The 19,183-nt window shown below is 56.9% G+C and overlaps 1 protein-coding gene across 5 annotated transcripts in view; it reads left to right on the forward strand.

The window, feature by feature from the left end:
- The window catches only part of PRDM16 (PR/SET domain 16), a 252,575-nt gene that overhangs the window by 192,984 nt on the left and 40,408 nt on the right, over positions 1-19,183 (forward strand). For 4 of the 5 annotated variants that reach the window (XR_004182315.1, XM_031663781.1, XM_031663783.1 and 1 more), the window contains exon 3: positions 8,366-8,500. Coding sequence is in view for 4 of the 5 variants with exons in the window: in XM_031663781.1 (XP_031519641.1) it covers positions 8,366-8,500 (135 nt within the window). In the remaining variant the exon portion in view is untranslated. Of the gene's footprint in view, positions 1-4,364; positions 8,120-8,365; positions 8,501-19,183 lie in introns of those variants that run through there. The other variant, XM_031663788.1, reaches the window with a different exon arrangement.

Here is a 19,183-nt window from a genome sequence, read left to right on the forward strand (position 1 = left end):
GGCCCCAAGAGGCTACAAAGTGTGGAATTTGGTGACTGTTTTTCCAGTGCGTTGCATTCCTCAGATCTGCCCAGCACTGACACAGAGCAGAGGCCCCCAGGCATGGACTCCGCATGTCCTGGGCCTTCCTCTGCCATGAGAGTCCCTCCGGGCCACAAGCATCCAAATTCTGGGCCATGCTCTTGGGGCTCTCTGAGACCCTGGGACCCTGGCCCTCATCTCTCCCCCAGCACACCCCACGGCCTGAGAACCATCCAATGAGACCACAGTCAGGCAGGAGCTAAGAGCCACCGCCCCTCCAGCTTCTTCCAGGGACAAACCCCAGACAGCCCACCCTTGCTCCCTGTCTCTCTGTGGGCTTAGGCGAGAGGCTGGCTTCCGTCTTGGAGGAATGGCTGCCAAGAGTTGCCTGTTTCTTCAAGCAGCAGCCTCTCTCTCTCTCTCTCTCCCCCCCTCACCCTTCCCCCACCCAACCCTCCCATCCTCCATCCTTTCCTCTCCTCCCACCTCCCTCTCAGCCTAAGCAGGTGGGCCCCAGGCCTGCTGACCGCCGGCCAGGCCTCCCGTGTCCCTGGCCATGGTGTGGCCCCATCCCACCAGCCACATTTCTCATTAGCACTGGGTCCCATCACCACCCAGCCCCCCATTGGGCATCAGGACAGGGATTTATGAGCTCATCCAGGCTCTGTTCACACCGGACTGAGGTGTTTCCAGAACACCTTTCCCCCACTTCCTTGCATCACAAGAATGGGCTTTCTGTTTCAGCTACTCATGGACACCATCAATTGTGACCATTGTGTGCGTGCACGTGTGCGCATGTGCCTATGACAGGGCTCCACAGCCAGGGCTTCTTACTCCGAATCAGCGCATGGGTCCTTAAAGAAGGGGGTCAGGGTAAGGAGACCCTCCTCCCAGTTCCCGCCAGCTCCTGGCTGTCAGAGGTGGACTCCATACCATGGGCTTCTGGGGAGCCTCGTGGCAGCAGCAGGAGGTGGGACCGAGGGGGCAGCGTCCCACGGCTCCGCTCCTCCTTGCACGCTCAGAATCCACTAGGCAAGCTGATGATGGACGCCACGGCGTTCCCACCTGCACGCACACCCTGGACGGGGCCAGCGGCTGGCCGTGCCCACTGAACATGGAGGACCAGCCCAGCAGAGAGCCCACAAATTAGAAGTGCAGGAAACCTCAAATTATATGCAAAAAAAGTAAAGGTTAAGAGAAATTTTCCTTCACTTCACTTCGTAGCTCAGCATTTCTGAGGGGGTTGATTTATGAGCTGGGGGAGCTGCTAGGTGCCGGGGAGTGGGAGAGAATGGGCATGAGGGCAGTTTCCTTTGGAAGTCCTAGGACTCCTGAGGCTCAGCCCCAAACAGCCCAAAGCCAGGCTTTTAAGTAGCGATCAGGCAGGCAGCTGGATTCCAGATCTGGAGAGAGACACACCCAATGGCCACGGTGGCCTCCAGGCCACTGCCTGCTAAAGCCGGCCATGTGGAGACATGTGGACTGGGCCACTCCTTCCCTCTGTGGCTCCCTCCTGCGTTCATTGATCACATGTAAATAGAAGCGAGCAGTGAGCCCGGGTAGGTCACTCACTGTGCGTGCGTCCGTTCGTTCGTCTACCCACTTCTCCTCTGTACTGGCCTCCTATGTCATGGAGAATATCCCAGGACTCAGGCCCGCCCAAGAGGTTCCCAGAGGGCCTTGGAGGTGTCAGGGCTAGAAGACTTTCACACCAAAACAGGCCCGGCTCCCAGACGTGGCTGGATGTAGCTTACACCCAGGTTGGAAAGGCTGGGCTCGCGCCCTAGGGCAGGCAGAGACATCGCCTTTGGCACAGATCCTGGCGCTGGCCCCACCTGGTACAGTAAGGAGCCTGTGTTCAGGTGTACATGGCTGTGACCTTTGACACCACCTACCTCTGAGCATTCCTGTTGCCAGTGTTTCTTCCACGGATCCCTGATCTCCAGGAGCACCCAAAGCCCAGGAAAGCCCCGGTCAGATGCAACTTGGGCAGCCTGAGGGCCACCAAGCTAGGGAGGGGTGGCCTCTCTCTGTCCTTGTGGGTGCCGACAAGTCTCACGCCAAGGGAAGCAGGGACCAGGACCTGGGACTGCCCAGGCCTGCTGTGTGGATTCCAGAGCACAGGAAATCCTGTGACCCCCAGAACAGGGCGTGGGGGCCCTCCCTCTGGTCCTTGAGTCGGCCCTGGAGAGCACACGGGGCGGCCATGGCACAGTTCTGGAGTCCAGCAGCCTGGGCTGGGAGCTGGCCCTGTCTCCAGGGGCCTCCGTTTTCTCCTCTACAAAATGTACTGTGGGGCAGCAACACAGTATCCACCTCACAGGCCCGCGGCACTGAGCAAGGGGTCTCGACAGCACCCAGTGTGGCCCCGAGTGCACAGAGACCCTGGGGAGGAAGGCGAGAGAGGACAGGAAAGGTGGCAGGAGGAGGCAGCGGTCGGGGCATACCCCTGCCCAATCTCACCCCTCCCAGACTCATCCCTCCCAACGCACCCTTCCAGGTGCACCCTCCCCCAGCCACATTCCACTACCCGGTACACCCCTCCGGAGCGTATTCATCCCGTCCGAGGCAGACAAGCACCCGCTCCTAACACACCCCTCCCAACACATCCCTCCCAACATACCCCTCCCAGTGCAATACCTCACTGGGCACCCCCTCCCAACACACCCCTCCCAACACACTCATCCCAACACAGCCCTCCCAACACACCCATCCTGGCGCAGCCCCTCCCAACATGACCCCGACCGCAGACACAAGCCTGGACTTCCCAACACACCCTCTCCCAGCGCACCCCTCCCAACACACCCCTCCCAATACACCCCTCCCAACACACCCCTCCCAACACACCCCTCCCAACACACCCCTTCCAACACACTCATCCCAACACAGCCCTCCCAGTGCACCCCCTCCCGGCACACCCCTCCCAACACACCCCTCCTGGTGCATGTCCTTCCAGCACCCCCTCCCAGCACACTTGTCACTGGTTCAGGGCCCTTAGACCAGGGCTCGTCCTGGCTCTCCTGGAGGAAGGGTCAGTGCCCACCTGGCCCCCCTCAGAGGCACCCCTCTGTAGAAGGAAGGAGTTAACCAAGCCCTCCTCAGTCACCCCAGGCAGGTGTAACTCCCACCCTGTGACCATCCAATTGGTCAGGGGTTGGGGCCCAGGCCTCCCGGGGACGAGGAGAAATGCCCAGGAAATGAGAGTGACAAGGGAGGAGAGGCTGTCAGGGAGGGGACCCACCAGCAGGGCAGCAAAGCCTGGGCACACACTCAGGACCAGGACCCCTGGGGGAGCTGTTGCCTCCGGTCTCCAGGCCTCTGCACCCGAGAGGGTCAGGGACAGACCGGACGCTCCAGAACACTGTCCCATGTGGGTGGGAAACCAGCCGTGTCCCTGTTCAGACACGTTTGAGAGAGCCAGAGATGTTTACCCTGGTACGGGAGGGTTAGGACTCAGGCCGCATGCAAATACCTGCAGGGCCGTCATGTGGAAAAGAGAGGCTTATTCTGCAAGGTGAGGGGGGCATTGCAAGAAGGGAGAGCCTATGCCCCAAAAAACAATTCCCGGTGACTCGATGCATTCAGCAATACACCGGCGGCCTGGGAGCGCAGTGGGCGGCGGCTCCACAGAGCACAGTGGTGTGTGTCCGGAGACTGGCTGTCCCAGGGCACAGGTGGGTTCCTGGACCTGCAGCCATCAGTGGCCGGATCACAGGCATTGAGGAGGCCTCAGATGTGGGGTTGGATGGAAGGGGCCAGGGTTCTCCTCCAGACACAGAACCCACGTTTTTGAGAGGGAATTGGCCATCGCTTCAATGTCCTCCTGCGGCGTCAGCCTTCTGCTCACTGAAGGCTTCTCACCCCATTCCCCCAGGACAAGCAGACATACATGGACACACACACACACATACACACACAGGTGCACCCACCCACATGCACACACACCCACATACCTGTGCACACACATGCAGGCACACGCCCACACACAAGCACACACCCAGATACATGCGCGCCTGTAAGGCGAGGGGCTTGGGAGCACTTAAAATAGTGGTTGGTCAGCCAGCCAGGGACACAGATTGTTTTTCCAGGGATTTCCTGGGGAGATGGACCCCAAGGCCTGGAAGTCAAAGTGAAGCCAATACTCCTTTTTTTTTTTTTTTTGAAACGGAGTCTCTCATTCTGTTACCCAGGCTGGTATGCAGTGGCACAATCTCGGCTCACTATAGCCACTGCCTCCTGGGTACAAGTGATTCTTGCGTCTCAGCCTCCCAAGTAGCTGCACACCACCATGCCCAGCTAACTTTTGTATTTTTAGTAGAGACAGGGTTTCCCCATGTTGGCCAGGCTGGTCTTGAACTCCTGACCTCAGGTGATCCGCCCGCCTCGGCCGCTCAAAGTGCTGGGATTACAGGCATGAGCCACCACGCCCGACGGAGGCCAACACTCTCGAGTTAACAACCAGGCCCCAGGAGAAGCCCATGCCATGGCTGTGGTCACTCACAGCGTCATTTATCTTCTCCCCAGCCCCTGTACCGTATATGAGGAGAGAAAGCCCAAAAGAGACCCATACTGAGAGGGAGCGATACAGAGACAGAGAAGCAGAGCAGGGGAGAGAGAGAGGGAGAGACCAGCACCCAGGCCCCTACCTATACAGGGGCTGTGAGTCCCCTGCCCCATAGTGACCTCCAGCCTAGACCTGGCCAGTGATGAGGTGGGACGGGGCCCCGTGGGTCTTGGCCAGCCCAGCCTCATTCCCTCCCTGTGGCAGAGGAAGATGGCAGGGCTGCCGACCACAGCTCTGGCTTGGCGAGCCTTTCCAGCGGTTTCCTGATGCGCACCAGCAGCCAGGGTGGGAAGTGAGAGGGCCCTGAGAGGTCTCTGTGCCTGGGGAGGGGCCTCACCATGTGGGCTGGTGGCCCTGGCTCTGCACCTACAGGATGGGAAGCCTGACTTCCCAGTGGCGACCAGCCGCTTGTGGCCTCCTCCCTTCCATGCCATGCCCCTGCCACTTCTGTCCTGGCAAGAGATGGGGTGCGGCGGGGCGGGCTGCTGAGTCTGTGGTTCTTGGATTGGGCTGGCCCTGGACTTGGGCAGGGCAGGCAGTGACCTCTCTGGACAGCGTGAGGACCCTTCCTGCAGCCCCTTTAGGGAACAGGACCTCAAATGTCAAGGGATTTGCAGTCCTGCCTAGGGCAGAGCTGTCTCTGCAGAAGCTGGTAACACAGAGAGAATCTCCCTGGGAACCTGCCCTGAGTCCTGAGCAGCAGGGTGGCCACAGACTCCCCATCAAAGCGAGGCTTGAGCCAACCGGGACCCAGAACAGGGGGAAGGTGTTGGCTGAGTCCAGATGTTGGGTGCATTAGGAGTGAGTCCTGCCTCTCGGGAAGTGGCCTGAGCCCCATCAGCTGGGCCCTGGGCTCAGCGGGGGATGCACTCAGGAGCACGTACTCCTGGCTGCACCAGTGGAGTGCTGTGGCCCAGGGACTCCAGCTTTGAGGACAAAAGTCCGGGTCCCAGGTGGGAGGGCACGGCCCGCCCTGGGTGAGTGCCAGCCCTCAGCCCACAGGCACTGTGTGCGATGTGCTGTGACATCAGCAGGCCTCAATGGAGAAGTGGACCCATGGGCTGGGGACGGGACTGGGATGCTGCCAGCCCCATGTGGCCGGCTGTGCTCCTGCTAATTCATCATTTGTATTTTGAGCGTTCCCCCGCCACCAATGTTTTCCTCGGGCGCCAGCCTCTAGCCTAGTTATGCTTCTCGGATCCACGTCCTCTCTGGACCACAGGCCCATCTACAGTTCCGAGTGGACAGGACTCACGGCCAACCCCGGGCAGAGAAGGGACCTGGCCATTCACTCACACTCACTTGGTGACTGGAGCAACCACAGCCCACGAGCTTGGGAGCGTTTCTGCCGCTGCCGTCTCTGAAATAAGACAGCCTTCGAGTGAATCTCCCACTGCCCTGGATGGAGCCAGAAGGGCTCCAGGGGCAGGCACGGCTGTGTGTGATAGGGAGACCCCAGGAGCACCCCCGTCTGCCCTGGCTGACCGCCCACCCTGCACCCCAATCTGTCTTACCCAGCACCTCTGGAAACCCTTAGTCGGGAACCCCAGCTTGGTAGAGGATGTCAGCGAGGAGACTGAGAGTAAATGGAAGCGAAAGGAGATTTGAGGTCCTCTCCCTGTCTCTGCTGTGCTCTGGGGACCAACCTTCCCTGGAAGCCACACACAGAAGCCAGGGCACGTGGACAACACGCTTCCCCGTTGATTGGTGCTGACGTTGAACTTTTCAAAAGAATCCCAGCACTAGGCCTGAGATGGCCAGGAACCCGGGAGAGTGCATGCCGAGCATCTGAGGGTCAGGCACTGGGGTCACCGGGACCTGTGCACACAGGAGTGGATGCTCTTGGCCCCAACCTCCTGAGGGTCTGGACGCTGGCAGCTGAGGACAGAGGCTGGGCCGGGGCGCTCCTGTGCCCTGGCAGGCTCCTCAGATGTCTCTCCCCATCCTTCACATCCCTGCCTCTTTCCACCTTGCCCAGGCTCCACCTGCCTGTCTCTGGTCCACGTCCTCCCTTTGAGAATTAGGTCCATTTCATTTTGCTCTGGCACGAATGATAAAGTCCCCAAAAAGCAAAAAGTCTCAGAACTGAGGCCCCTCAGCTCACAGCCTCTTTCCAAACTAGCCCCTAAGGTGTCCCACAGAGCTTGGCCCGAGTGTACCTGCTCAGAGACTTGTCACTCAGAGGACGAGGCTGCCACAGCAGCTCCCATGGGCCCTATGGGGGGGGTGGTTTCAGGGCCGATGGGATGCAGATGCACAGGCGGACTCCACAGCACCCTTGTGCACCCCTGAGCTAAGCAGCTGCCTCCTGAAACCTCCGTTTCCTTGTGGACTCTCAGGCCAGGTGGGCCCTTGGTCATTGAGGATGCCCGGGGAACGCCTGCACTGTTCACAAAGCACCTGACTCTCTGGTCAGAAGAGGGCAGCTCCCGACCTCAGGTGGGCGGCTCCTCCCCTCTGCCAGGTCCTAGAGTTCACCATGGAGCAGTCAGGAAAACTCCAGAGAATAAGAGGCCCATGGTGCCCAGAGTCAGCTTCCACTGTTTTCACTTGGACAGGTCACTGTCGCATCCTGACTTCCCTGGGTCCTTCTGACTTCCTTATCCATCACCTCTGCCCACCCAGAAACACCTGCTCAGGGATGCACCTGCCCACCAGGACACACCTACCCAAGGACACAGCTGCCCACCAGGACACACCTACCCAAGGACACAGCTGCCCACCTGGACATACCTGTCCAGCAGGACGCACCTGCCCAAGGACACAGCTGCCCACCCACATACACCTATCCAGGAGGATACACCTGCCCAAGGGCACTCCTGCCCACAGAGACATAGCCTTTCTACTTTTGGGACCTGAGTGTGGTGTGTCCCCAGCCCCTGCCCCCTGTCCTCCCTCCTGCCCTGTCTGGGCTGGGCTGCCCAAGAAGCTTGCCCAAGATGCCGCTGGTTTGAATTCAGAACCCAGAGAAGCCACTGGCCAGAGTGGGGGAGACTGGGAGGCCTGCATCCGCCACCCGTGGTCAGGCTGGTCGAGGTGACACCATCTCTCCACAGTGGACAGCAGGTCAGGTCTCCTCATCAGTGGTCCTCAGAGGAGTAGGGGTGACAGCAAATAAGCAAAGCCCTAGGGGTGGCCACTCTGCCCATTCAGAGGCAACAGCAACAACAAAATAAAGCCAAGTTGGTGTGCGTGGGACTTTGCGGGCGTGGTGAGAACAGCTAGGCGTCTTCACGCTGCTGGGTGTCAAACTGAAACTCTCCAGCTTTAAGGAAACCAGATGCTTTTCTTATTGTCAGAGTGGTGTGCAGGCTGCCCTGAGCGTGCACACACACACGCACATGCACGCCCAGCAACACCTTCGCCTTCAGACACGCTTTTCTCTAGCCCAGCGCCCCAGCTCCTCAGCAGAGGGCTCTGCTCCCAGATGCAGTGGTCTCTGCCTTCTCACACGTGGGACAGCTTTGCTACGGGGGTGGGGGTTGCGACTCTGGAGGCTCATTTTATCGCCGGGCCAGGGCAGTGATCTGTTCGGTGAGAAAAGAAAAGGCCATTCCCTGCCTTTCCGCTGGGCTCCTGGAGACTCCTGGAGACTCCCAGGCTTGGGCAGTCTGGGTGGGCTGGGAGCCCCGCTGATGCCCGGAGGGTGGGCTGAGGTCTGGACGCCGACTTGCCTTCTTCCTTGAGCCCAAACAGCCAGGTTTCCGGGTGGCCAGAGGCAGTGTGCAGACTCCAGCACACAGGGCACCTCTGACTCCTGCTTCACTTTCCTCCCAGCAGATCTCCGAAGACTTGGGCAGCGAGAAGTTCTGTGTGGATGCGAATCAGGCCGGGGCCGGCAGCTGGCTCAAGTACATCCGTGTGGCGTGCTCCTGCGATGATCAGAACCTCACCATGTGTCAGATCAGTGAGCAGGTAGGTCTGGGCTCATAACGGGGACTTCTGCCCCTTGGAATTGTCCCTGAGGACGCGGCACCAAGATTGGCGGAGGTGCCGAGGCAAGGGTTGTCTGAGCCTCTCTGGGGACATCTGCCAAGCCCTGGCCTGCGGTGGGGGCACTGTTTGGTGCTCGGCCAGCGCTGGCTTCTGGGGAGCTGACTCACCCCGAGAGGGCTCCATTGGAGCCTTGCTCAGGGCCCCTGCCCGAGGCTGGCAGCTCCTGAACCCCAGGATGGTGGTTCGGGTGGAAAAGAGCAATGAAGCAGGCAGGACCCCAGATCACAGGGTCCACACTTCCTGCAAATGCCGCTTCCCCGAAGGACACGGGAGAAGCATAGAGCAGGAACCGTCACTGCAAGAACCCATCTAAATGGCGCTGTTTAACTGAATTTTCCGAAGAGTCAGCACCGGCCAACGAGGCAGCCACTCAGGGGCCTCCTCGAGCCTCCAGGGCCTCTGACCAGCCTGCTGAAGGCCTTGGCCTTTTTGGCACAAAGTCCCTGTCCTGCGGGCTTTGAACCAGGCAAGTGACACCTTCGCTTCCGTCCCTGCCACCTCAAGACTGAGGCCCCCACTAAGCTCCCTGGACCCTTGACCTCCACGGCTGGTCCACACCACCACCGGCACAGGCGTCCAGACCCACAGGCTGATCGGGGAGAAGATGCAGAGTCTCTTTCCACTCCAGAAGGCACCGTGTCCCCAGAGTTGGTCGCTGCTTCGTGAATTTCTCTATTCCAAGCTTGCCAGTGGCCCCTGGAGGCTCTTCTCACTCTCAAGCCAGGCCTCCCGGGCGGCATTTTCCACCCTGCGTGCTCAACACCGTGCGTTCCTCAGGGTGCCCGGGGTCCCCGGCCCCTTCCATCACAGCAGTCTGGTTTTTCCTGTAATATCTTGGGGTCATACATGAGATTTCATTTGCAAAAAAAAAAAGGGATCCTATGGCTGTGAAAAATGTGTGTGAAGACCACGTCACGGAACATTCCCGGGTAGCCTGTGCAAGCCATTGAAAGTGGTTCAAGGCTCTCGACTTGAGAGAAACAATTTTGCATTAAGAAATGCAGAGAGCAAACTCCAGGGAGGTCCCGCAGACCCCGGCTGGCTGCCAGGGGCTCTCCCTCATTTGCTGTCCCCTTGGCTGTGGAGCAGAGTCTCCACCGAGCAGTTGCTCTGCTGGACAAGCTCGTTCTGGATGGGGACATGAATCTGCTGTACTACCAGGACTTCCATGGCCTTCAGTTAGAGCCAAAACTGTTTAAAATAACTTTTTATGATTGAAAAAAAAAAAATACAGAGAGGAAGCAAAAGAATAATCATAAACATAAGAACAGAACTTAAAAAAATATTTTCCTTATTCCAGATGAAAGTGAAATTGGAGTGAAGGAAAATTGGGCTTGAGGTGCGTAGAAGGACGCGTCTTTCCATCCTTTTCTGGGGCTCAGATTTACAGAGAGTGTGTGTCCTTGGTCGTCTGTTGGGAAGCCGAGGGGCAGGGGCACCACAGTGCTGGGGCAGGGCTGTGCTTTTGTGAGGTGCAAACTACAGTAATGAAGGACCCAGAGTTTTTTATTTAAGAAATAAATGTTTATTAGAACATTGGAACTAAACTTAAGCAGTAAAGTGGGTATCTTTATGTGTCTAGCTTTTTAAAAAACAAACAGATGTGTAATCTTCTCAAAGAGAAGCCTGTCTTTGAAAAAAATCTTCATTGTATTATTAATATTTCAGGGAAGCTTTCCTTTTAGCTACACACGAGGTCCAAAAGGAAGGGACTGCTTTGTAGCCAACTGTGTTTCCGTGGTCAGGACCGGGGGCAGAAATCCTTTTTGCCAGGATGGAAGAATGATCCTGAATCCTGATCCGTTCCTTCCCTTTACCCCGCCGTTATCCCACAGTGCGGACTCCCTCCAAAGCTCGGTCCTAGAGTCAGAAACGTACTTGGCTCTATTACCCAAACCACAGATAATGTCAAAACTACTGGGATACCTCCTGACCCGCTAGACGGCTCTCTCCAACACCGCCTCAAGGGATTCATTCTCTCTGCTTTCGGTCTGGTCCGTAGGCTGAATTAAAGCCACAAACCCAGAGGGAACTTGAAATGCACATTTAAGCAAATGCAACGCCAAACTGGCCCAAAGCAGAGAGAAATTCCTCCGCTCAGGGCACTTCTGACCCCCTCAACCGCACTGTGTGACCCTTCCCCTCCAAGAGGGAGAGGAGCCCTCTGCTCTGAGAACACCCTCATAGGTAGCACAGCGGGTGACATCGGGTGTTACAGGGCCACCAGCGCTCCTGCCCATGTCCCCGCAAAGGTGCGCCTCTGAGCTGGATAAGCCACGTGGCTGGAATGCCCGGGAAACGCCCGGGAAAGCAGGAGCCGGCCGGAGGCTGGAGGAGACTCGCTGCCCAGGCACGGGGAGTGAGGTGGCTGAGTTGGCAGCTTCTCCTCCTGAAATCTCAACCGTGAATTTCAGTTATCAAAGGAAAATGAGCATTGTGTGGGACGTATTTTCCTTTGAATAATAATAACATTTAAACACTAAAAATATGAAAAACTGCTCTCAGAAACCCATAGACTCTCGTATGAAATGACTTTTAGCAATGCCTTTTTGAAAGGGATATCATAGATTTCAATCTAGTGTTTTAATGCTCTCTCGTGTGCGCTGTGATGGCCACATGGCCGCAGTGGAAAGCATTTCCATTCCCTGGCCTTGACCACGGAAACGTGGGTTCCTGCAAAGCAACCTATTTGATCTCAAATAAAAACGGCCCTGAAATATTAATAAAACCAAGATTTTTAAAAAGTTTTTAACAGCTTCTCTTTGAGAAAGAAACATTACACGACACTAACGCCATTTCCCAGATTTCCACCAGGCCGGAAGTCCCACCGGGATTTTCTGGCTGTTCTGGACACCACACTCCCCCCACACAAACACACACAAGTGAACAGTCCTCCTCCCTTCCTCTCTCTCTCCCTCTCTCTTTCTCTGTCTCTCTTTTGCAAGATTGCACACTCACCCTACCTCTAATACAGCACAGACACAGAAGAGAAGGAACCGTATCTGAACATCGGAGGTCCGTAAAACAACGTCGAATTTGCCAAATGGCATTCAGCAGGGAAAATACTTCGGTCAGAAAAGCATCACCGTCATTTTGAGGTTCGAGACATGTGACCTCAGCCCCCATTCTCAGAGGAAAAAGGAGACTGGGGCAGAAGATGGTCCAAACATCCTAAAAAGAAAGTTCTGGAAACCACAGCCTCCCAGAAGAGATGAGCTCTCCTGCTGGGCAGAGGAGAGAGGTCGCTCTGAACTGAAAACTCAGGTCGATATTCAGATGGGGACCCAGGCTGGGGCTTTCCTCCTGAGTCTCCTGCTAGTGGCAGCCAGGACTTAAGCAAACACTGGGGCCTGGGCTCCAGGGTGCTCCTATGTCCTTGGTGTGAGACCCACACTTCAGGGGCACTTTGGAGGCAGGGGAGTCACATACCTCCTCTGGCCCATCCCAGGCTCCTCCTGGCCTTCGCTGGATGCGGGCTGCTGTGCATTGATATGAGGTCTGGGGGCGGCGCCACCCCCACATCCCTTATGGTTCTGTGCAGTGTACTGGCGCTCTAGTTGATGCTTTCAGGCGCTCCAGGGCACCTGCTGAGCTGGGTGGTGCAGCACCCACAGGCCCGGTTCTGTCTGTCTGGCCAGGACCCATTCTGGCTGCCCAGAAGCCTGCTCAGATCACTGACCACATGTCCCTCTCCCTAGCATCACCTAACATGCCCCAAGACACCTGCCCTGTACAAAAGAGGACTGGCTATGTGCTCCTCCACAGCCACTGGGGAGAGGCAAGGGACAGGGGCTTGAGAACATGTGAGCCCCAGAGCTTGGAAAGCCTCAGCAACCGGCCAGCACCTCCCCAGAGGCTCCCCGCTGCCCTGCCGCCCCGCGGTGCCTCATGAACGGAGGCAGGATCGGCTGAGCTGAGGGCGGCATGGAGGCCCGGATACCCTCCTTCCCAGGCGGGGCTGGCCCAGCATCCTGTCCCTCGCCATCTCAGGCCCTATGGGCACTGGACCGTCCTCTCCATGAACAAGAGCTATCCCCATGGTGTGGGGCTGAGGGGGCTGCTTGTGGGCCCCACCTCCACGTTCTCATCTAGCAATAAGATCCCCCCTCCTGGCCCCAGGGGACGTCTTGAGAGGTGACGGGGCCCATCCCCGGCCCTTGCTTCTCTAAGGCCCATCCCAGCCCTCCTCTTGGCTCATGGGAGAGCTGAGCAGAGGCAGAGGCCACATTGGGTCATGAATTTGCTCCTGGGCCCGGCCGTGTCGCCCAAAAGGGGACTTGTGGTTTTCTATTTGCACAAAGAGGCCCCAGATCACAGCCAAGGGCACGCTGGCCCCTTCCGAGGCCAAGGGTGCCGCTGCTCCTGAAGCAGCACAGGCTTTCTGGGGAGCTGCGGGGAGCAAAACAGCCACGCACACAGCTTGGGGGACCGAGCCTTTGCCCTGGGACTTTCAGGGCACTCGGATTGCAAGGGAGGTAGGGCCTTGAGGTGTCAGAAGTCGTCGTGGGAGACTTTAACTTGCTGCCTCATCTGAGCATGAGCGTAAGAGGGACCCTCGGGATCTCCGTGCACTTTTTTGGGGATGCGCCCCCCACCATCCCCTGGCTCCTACTTTCCTTTTTGGAAAATTCAAGACACTCAGATCACCCTTGGGTGGTTCTTTCTCCTGTAAATATGAACAAATGAACTGGTTTGAGATGTTTCAGGAGGCACAGACAGGGGCAGTTCCTGAATTTGTTTTAACTTTAAGAAAGAAAACAAGAGCTTGGCGATGAAGCGCCCACAGGGGGACGCGTGAGGCAGGGAAGGGACTCTCACGGCCGGCGCTGTTTGTTTTTTGGTTTTTCTTTTTCTCACGTTGCCTCAATAGGGCAAGAATGTTGGTGGTGGGATGTCAACTGGCTAGCGGGGTGAGGATGGCGGGGGACGGGGCTGAGGTTGAACACGAATGTCAGGGAGCCAGACTTGGGTGCGGGTCCCCCAGTGTACCTCGGAACGGCTGTGGGGCTCGCAAACAACCTGCAGCACCCCTGAGTTGAGAAAAGCAGCCCCAATCTGCACAGTACCCTGGGGCTGCCTGGGCAGCAGACAAACCCCGAAACCCCAGCGCCTTCCAGGGGCAGAGCAGGGGTCCCGGCGCCCGCCGTGGAGCAGCGCAGCCCCCCCACAGAGCGTGTTCCGCGAAGGCATTGTGTTAGAAGAGTGGCCGCCGGTGGCCAGGCAGCACCGCGTGGACAAGAGCCCATGCTGGGTGTGCATGAGAACCCGGGGTCTCCCGGGTCAGCAGAGGGCCTTTCTCTTTTGCTTTGTCGTCCTGGGCTCTGACCTGGGTCCTGCGTTTCTGTCTGGGCGTGTGCCCTGTCAGGGTTGGGATTTTAAACGGACGGCATCCAACACCCATCATCTTGTTCTGCCCTGACCCCAGACATGTCCACATTCCCTTTGCTTTTATCTCTCACAATTTTTTTTTTTTTTTTTTTTTTTGACAGAGTTTCACTCTTGTTGCCCAGGCTGGAGTGCAGTGGCACGATCTCGGCTCACTGCAACCTCCGCCTCCCGGGTTCAAGCGATTCTCCTGTCTCAGCCTCTCAAGTAGCTGGGGTTACAGGGGCCTGCCACCATGCCTGGCTAATTTTGTATTTTTTAGTAGAGACAGGGTTTCACCATGTTGGTCAGGCTGGTTTCGAGCTCCTGACCTCAAGTGATCCACCAGCCTCGGCCTTCAGAAGTGCTGGGATTACAGGCGGGAGCCATCGCCCCCAGCCATCCTCATAATTTTTTTAAATTAAAAATCATAGATTGGTAATTTGGTCAGGGCACGCAGGAGCCTCCAACCATGAGATACAGTTTACCCCCTTGAAATGGGAAGGAGGAGGGCAGGGCGCTCCTTTCAGCATTTCATAACCAGCTTACAAAAGACTCCCAAAGCATATTCAAGTTGCTTTGATTTCCATTTTACGGGGCCCCCTTTGGAACAAACTGATCCTCTTCTTGGTGAAAAAAAAGGTTTAAATTCAACTGTGCCGTCTGAACCCCTTCGCAAACCACCTGTCGGGATGTGTGTATTTCTTTCCTGCTCATCACAGGCTCACTTTACTAGAAGAAGCTATTTAAGAATGATCAAGGTAATTTAACTGTGGACCCGTCATTTACATTTTTATAATCCAGATCCAAACCACACAACTGGAAACAGATAAGTGTACACAGAGTTTTATTTCATGTCTGATCGCTGGGAAGGTGACGGCATATCGCACACAACACAATCATAAAACTTAGGCTTAATAAAAATGCTTCAGCCGTGTGCGGGAGGAGAAGAATGTGGCAAAGCCCGGGACTCCAGCGGGCTTTTGCTCGCTCTGCCAGAGGACAGGACTGTCTGCAGTCCGGGAGCCTGACTGTGGTCTCCTCCAGCCGCTTAGTACAGAGGAAGCCGGGAAGCCGGGAAGCCAGGCCGGCCAGAGGCAGGCTCGTGAGCACAGGCGTGCACAGGGGAGGGAGAAAAGAGACCTCTGTCCATACCCCAGCACTGCAAATCGGGGCGCTGGCCCTGCTGGCATTTAGAGCACCATCACCACTACATGCTCAGCTTCCGGGCCAGCCTCGGGGCTGGGGCGATCACAGCGCTTTCCCACACTCACAGCGCGTGGAGACAGCAAGGAGTTAAAATGAAGCCGGGAGCAGCGCGGAGACCCAGCCGCCTTGCCTCGGGGGAGGTCCCGAGAGCTGAAACCAAAATGCAGGGGACAATCCTCAGACCAACGTCTTCTCTCTCTCCCAAGGCCAGGTGAGAGGAAGACTGGGTCACCAGGGGAATTTGCTTCTGGGAGACGGTTTTGGAAGAATTTCGATTCCACTGGCTGCTTTCACATGTTTTGTGAGAAGAGCCTCTCGCACAGCAAACTCAAGCACAGTTGAATTCTGAAATCCAGAATGGTGAGCGATTGAGTTTTTTTCCAGTAAGCACACGGAAAGAGGGTTCACCTATTTGATTCAAGCCTGCCTTTAAAGTTTCTTATACTGCTCCAAAAGAGACAAGAAAGCCCAAAAGTTCGCTTGATGGAAAAAATTCATTTACTCCAGGAAAGAGAAAACAGGAAGAGCCGCTGCCCAGATTCACCCCAGTGCCTTTTAGTCTGCAGTCTGGTGATTCCCACCTGGTGGCATTTACGTGGAGTTTTTCGTCTATGTATATTGTTAAATTCTATGATTAAGCGGGAATGAAAACCGTACCACTTAGAGCTTCATATTCAAAAGTCGTCTCTTTTCTTGTGAATTGATTTGATATTTAAAAAAGCTTTCTTTAAAGACCTGTAAGGAGAAGGTATCCCAAAGCTGGCAGCCATTGTAAATTTAAATGATTTCTGTGTCTTAAAGAATATTGCGGGGGAGCAATGATATGAATTTTCATAAAAGGCTCCGCCTGAATGAACGCTGACACACCCCGAAACCCCAGCCTGACTCTAAGCTTTTCGCAGGCAGTTTCTCTGCCTTCTGTTGAGAACGTGGCCATTTATTTGTCCCAGAACTCCGCTTACCTACAAGAAGCCGCCTCTTTGTGTCTGGAAAGTGATAAAAGGGGGAGAAAATAGGCAGGGTCATGCTAAATACAGTTTGAATTCCGAGGACCCGTGTTTCGTGTGGTTCACCCATGTTCAGTCAAGTCATTGTTGTTACAAAGAGAACCTGAAGTGTTGGAACAAGGACTTAACTTCAAATCCAGTCTGTTTGGCGTCATTATTTTTTAAAGCCATTTAGAGCAGACATTTATTGGCGCTAGTAAACTCAGCTGTTGTTAAGAGGGTTCCCCACCCTCTCAGATCCTTAAACCAAAGAGAAAATTCCAGCCTTGCCGGTGCAACACAACCCGGGGACTCAGGCACGACTTCAACAGCGTAGCGGACGCAAGTGTTTATAAAAAGGCATAGATGCTTAGATGCCGTCGCTTAAGAAAATATACTGTTCTTCTTCCTTTCTGGGGGCCAGTCCCCCTCCCTGAGGCCGCTGCTGGGGGCTAAAGGCTATCAGAAACTCCAGACTTTATTTTTGCTTGAACAAACTTCTCCCACCATGCTGCCTTAGTGCGGTCTGAGCAGGACCCACCGCGGGTCGCACAAGGAAGGAGGATTATAAGCAGACGGCAGGAATGTGTAGGGAGCTGCAGTCATAATTTATGACAGGCCCTGCAGGAAGGGGCCTGCAGTACAGTAAATGCGCAATTTGTGACGCCCTCGAGCCAGGAGCCGGCCCAGGCTGGGTCCGCAGACGCCCGGTTCCCACCGCAGCCGGCCTTTGTCCCGGGAAGTCGCCTGACCCCGCCGGCCAGGAACAGTGGCGTTCTCGGCGCGTCTGGCTGATAAGGCCTTTGTGACACCGGGGACAGGCTGTAAAAACGCAGCCGGCTTTTGTCTGCACCTCAGCGCCGCTGGCAAGGGCGGGGCCTGCGACTTCGGAAAAGTTTGCGCGGATTCCCGTTCACCTCTGACCCCCAAAGCAGTTGGAGGCAGGTCGGGGACCCCCGCCCCGCCCCACCCCGCCCTGCCTCGGGCCCTGCGATCAGCAATAATAACGATTAATTCCGACTGCGGCTCCAAGTTCCGTGGCCAAGGCGCCCTCCTCCTGCAGGTCCCGGGCCAGGGAGGGGGCGCCCGCGGCCCAGCCGCCCTCCCGCGGCGGCGGCTCCAGGGCAGTGTCTGCGCCGGAGGGCAGGGTCTCCAGGCACATCTGGTGCCCTCGGAGCCGGAGTGGGGTCCCAGGAGACACGGGGGCCCTCGGATTGGGGGAAGAGGGGGGAAGGGGTTTCCTTCCGCAGCCCCGTGGATCAGAGGAGGGAGGCTTGGCGCCCTCGGAGCTGGGGTGGGGGATCCCTGGAGGACCAGCACCCTTGGGTGGGGGGCATCCCAGGAGATCTGGCTGCCCTGGGAGGGTAGGGTGTAGAGAAGGGAGTCTGGGCGGTGTCCTGGGAGTGTCTGTGGGCTTCAGAGAGGGGATGGGTTGGGGGCGGGGGTCAGGGGAGTCTCGGAGGCTCTCGAAGGGGGCCAGGCGGAGGATCCAGGAGGGCCGCGACCAGCCCCCGTCTGCCCACCAGCCCTCTGCCCGCCACTGGAGCGGAGCTGAGCAGCGGGGTGGGCCGGAGGATGCCAGAGGTCTCACATCAGGACCCTCCATGTTGGGGGGGGTGCGGCCTGGAGCCAAGGGGTGGGAGGCAGGGGTCCACATCACCCTCTAACAGGGACCCTTGAGAAGCCTCTGATGCGCCCGCTGACCCTCCTCTCTCCTGCCCAGTGCCCGGGCCAGGCCACCTGCCCCAGGGGCGTCAGCCAGGCCGGACACTCAGCAGCCCCTTCCACCTGCGTCTGCTACAATGCTACCCGCAGCACAGCTCACAGGGTCACCCGGGCTTTGTCCCAGCTGGTGCTTCTCATTCTGCACTTTGGGTCCAATTTTCTAATACAGTGGCTCAAGTTTCTTTTTCGAAAAAGAGACAATTATTCAGCCACTGTGTGATTTTATTTTTTGATAAGATGATACAAAACTGGGGTCCTGATAACAATGGGTTTAATTGAAGAAGTTACTGTGGGCCAATTTCTCCTCTCCACTTTTACATCTCCTCATAGTTTTAGCAACTTACATGACGCACCCTAAGGGAACTTCACACACTGCTGAGAGAGGCTGTGCGCCTGCTATCCTCCTGCGTGCAGTTCCTGTCTGGGTGTCTTGGGAGTAACAGACACTGGGCGTTACAGTCATGCTGTGGCTTCTGTGTGTCCTTTGAGAGTTCCTTGGTGTCATTCTGGAGTCAGTTTGGGACTGGCAGACTGTAGTGAAATCCACAATGTGGGGGTCATGGGGAGGAGCATGCAGGGGCCATGCCCAGCCCTGTCTTGGGGGTGCCAAGCTGTGTCCAGCCACAGACCCCAGCCAGGTCCAGCTACTGGAGAGCCTGGCCTGACACAGGATGGTCAGTGGGGATGGGAGTGTCACCCACAAGGAGGGCCATGTCCCCTCCATCCCTGGGAGCTCTTCCCTTTCTGAGTCTACAACCACTCTGTTTTCTTGGAGGAGCCTCAGCCCCAGGTCCCGCAGGGGCAGGTGGATTTTCCTTGGGCTCCTCCCCAGCCTCGAAGCCAGTCCTTCGGCCAGGACTGCAGGTCCCTGGAAGTTCCCCAGTTACTGTGATCAGAAGAGAGTCTCAAACACCCACATGTGCGGGGTGGGCAATGATTCTTCCAAGAGAAACACACCTACCGCCAGACACTCCCAGACCAAACACGCAGGGTTTCTGGTGTTGGCGGCACAGCCCACGCCCTGACCCAGGCCTCAGATGGCCCAGCCTCCCCTTTCTGAGCTTCTAATTTTCTTCATCTCGACCACCACTTCCACACCCCAAGACAACCTCCTCTTTTCAGGAGGCCCCTGGCAAGCCACAGTGACACAGCCCCCAACAGCACTGCTCAGTGAGTAGAGTTCCAAATGGAGGTCCCCTCGCCCCCAGGGCTTGACCAGGCTGCAGAATCTACCTGAGCCCACCAGTTCTCAAGGGTGTCCTCCATCCCAGACTCTCGCCTGTGAGGTCAGCCTCAAGGCGCCAAGTTGACAGTGGGC

The sequence above is a fragment of the Papio anubis genome, chromosome 1, assembly GCF_008728515.1.
Source record: "Papio anubis isolate 15944 chromosome 1, Panubis1.0, whole genome shotgun sequence".
In the NCBI taxonomy this organism is placed as follows: domain Eukaryota; kingdom Metazoa; phylum Chordata; class Mammalia; order Primates; family Cercopithecidae; genus Papio; species Papio anubis.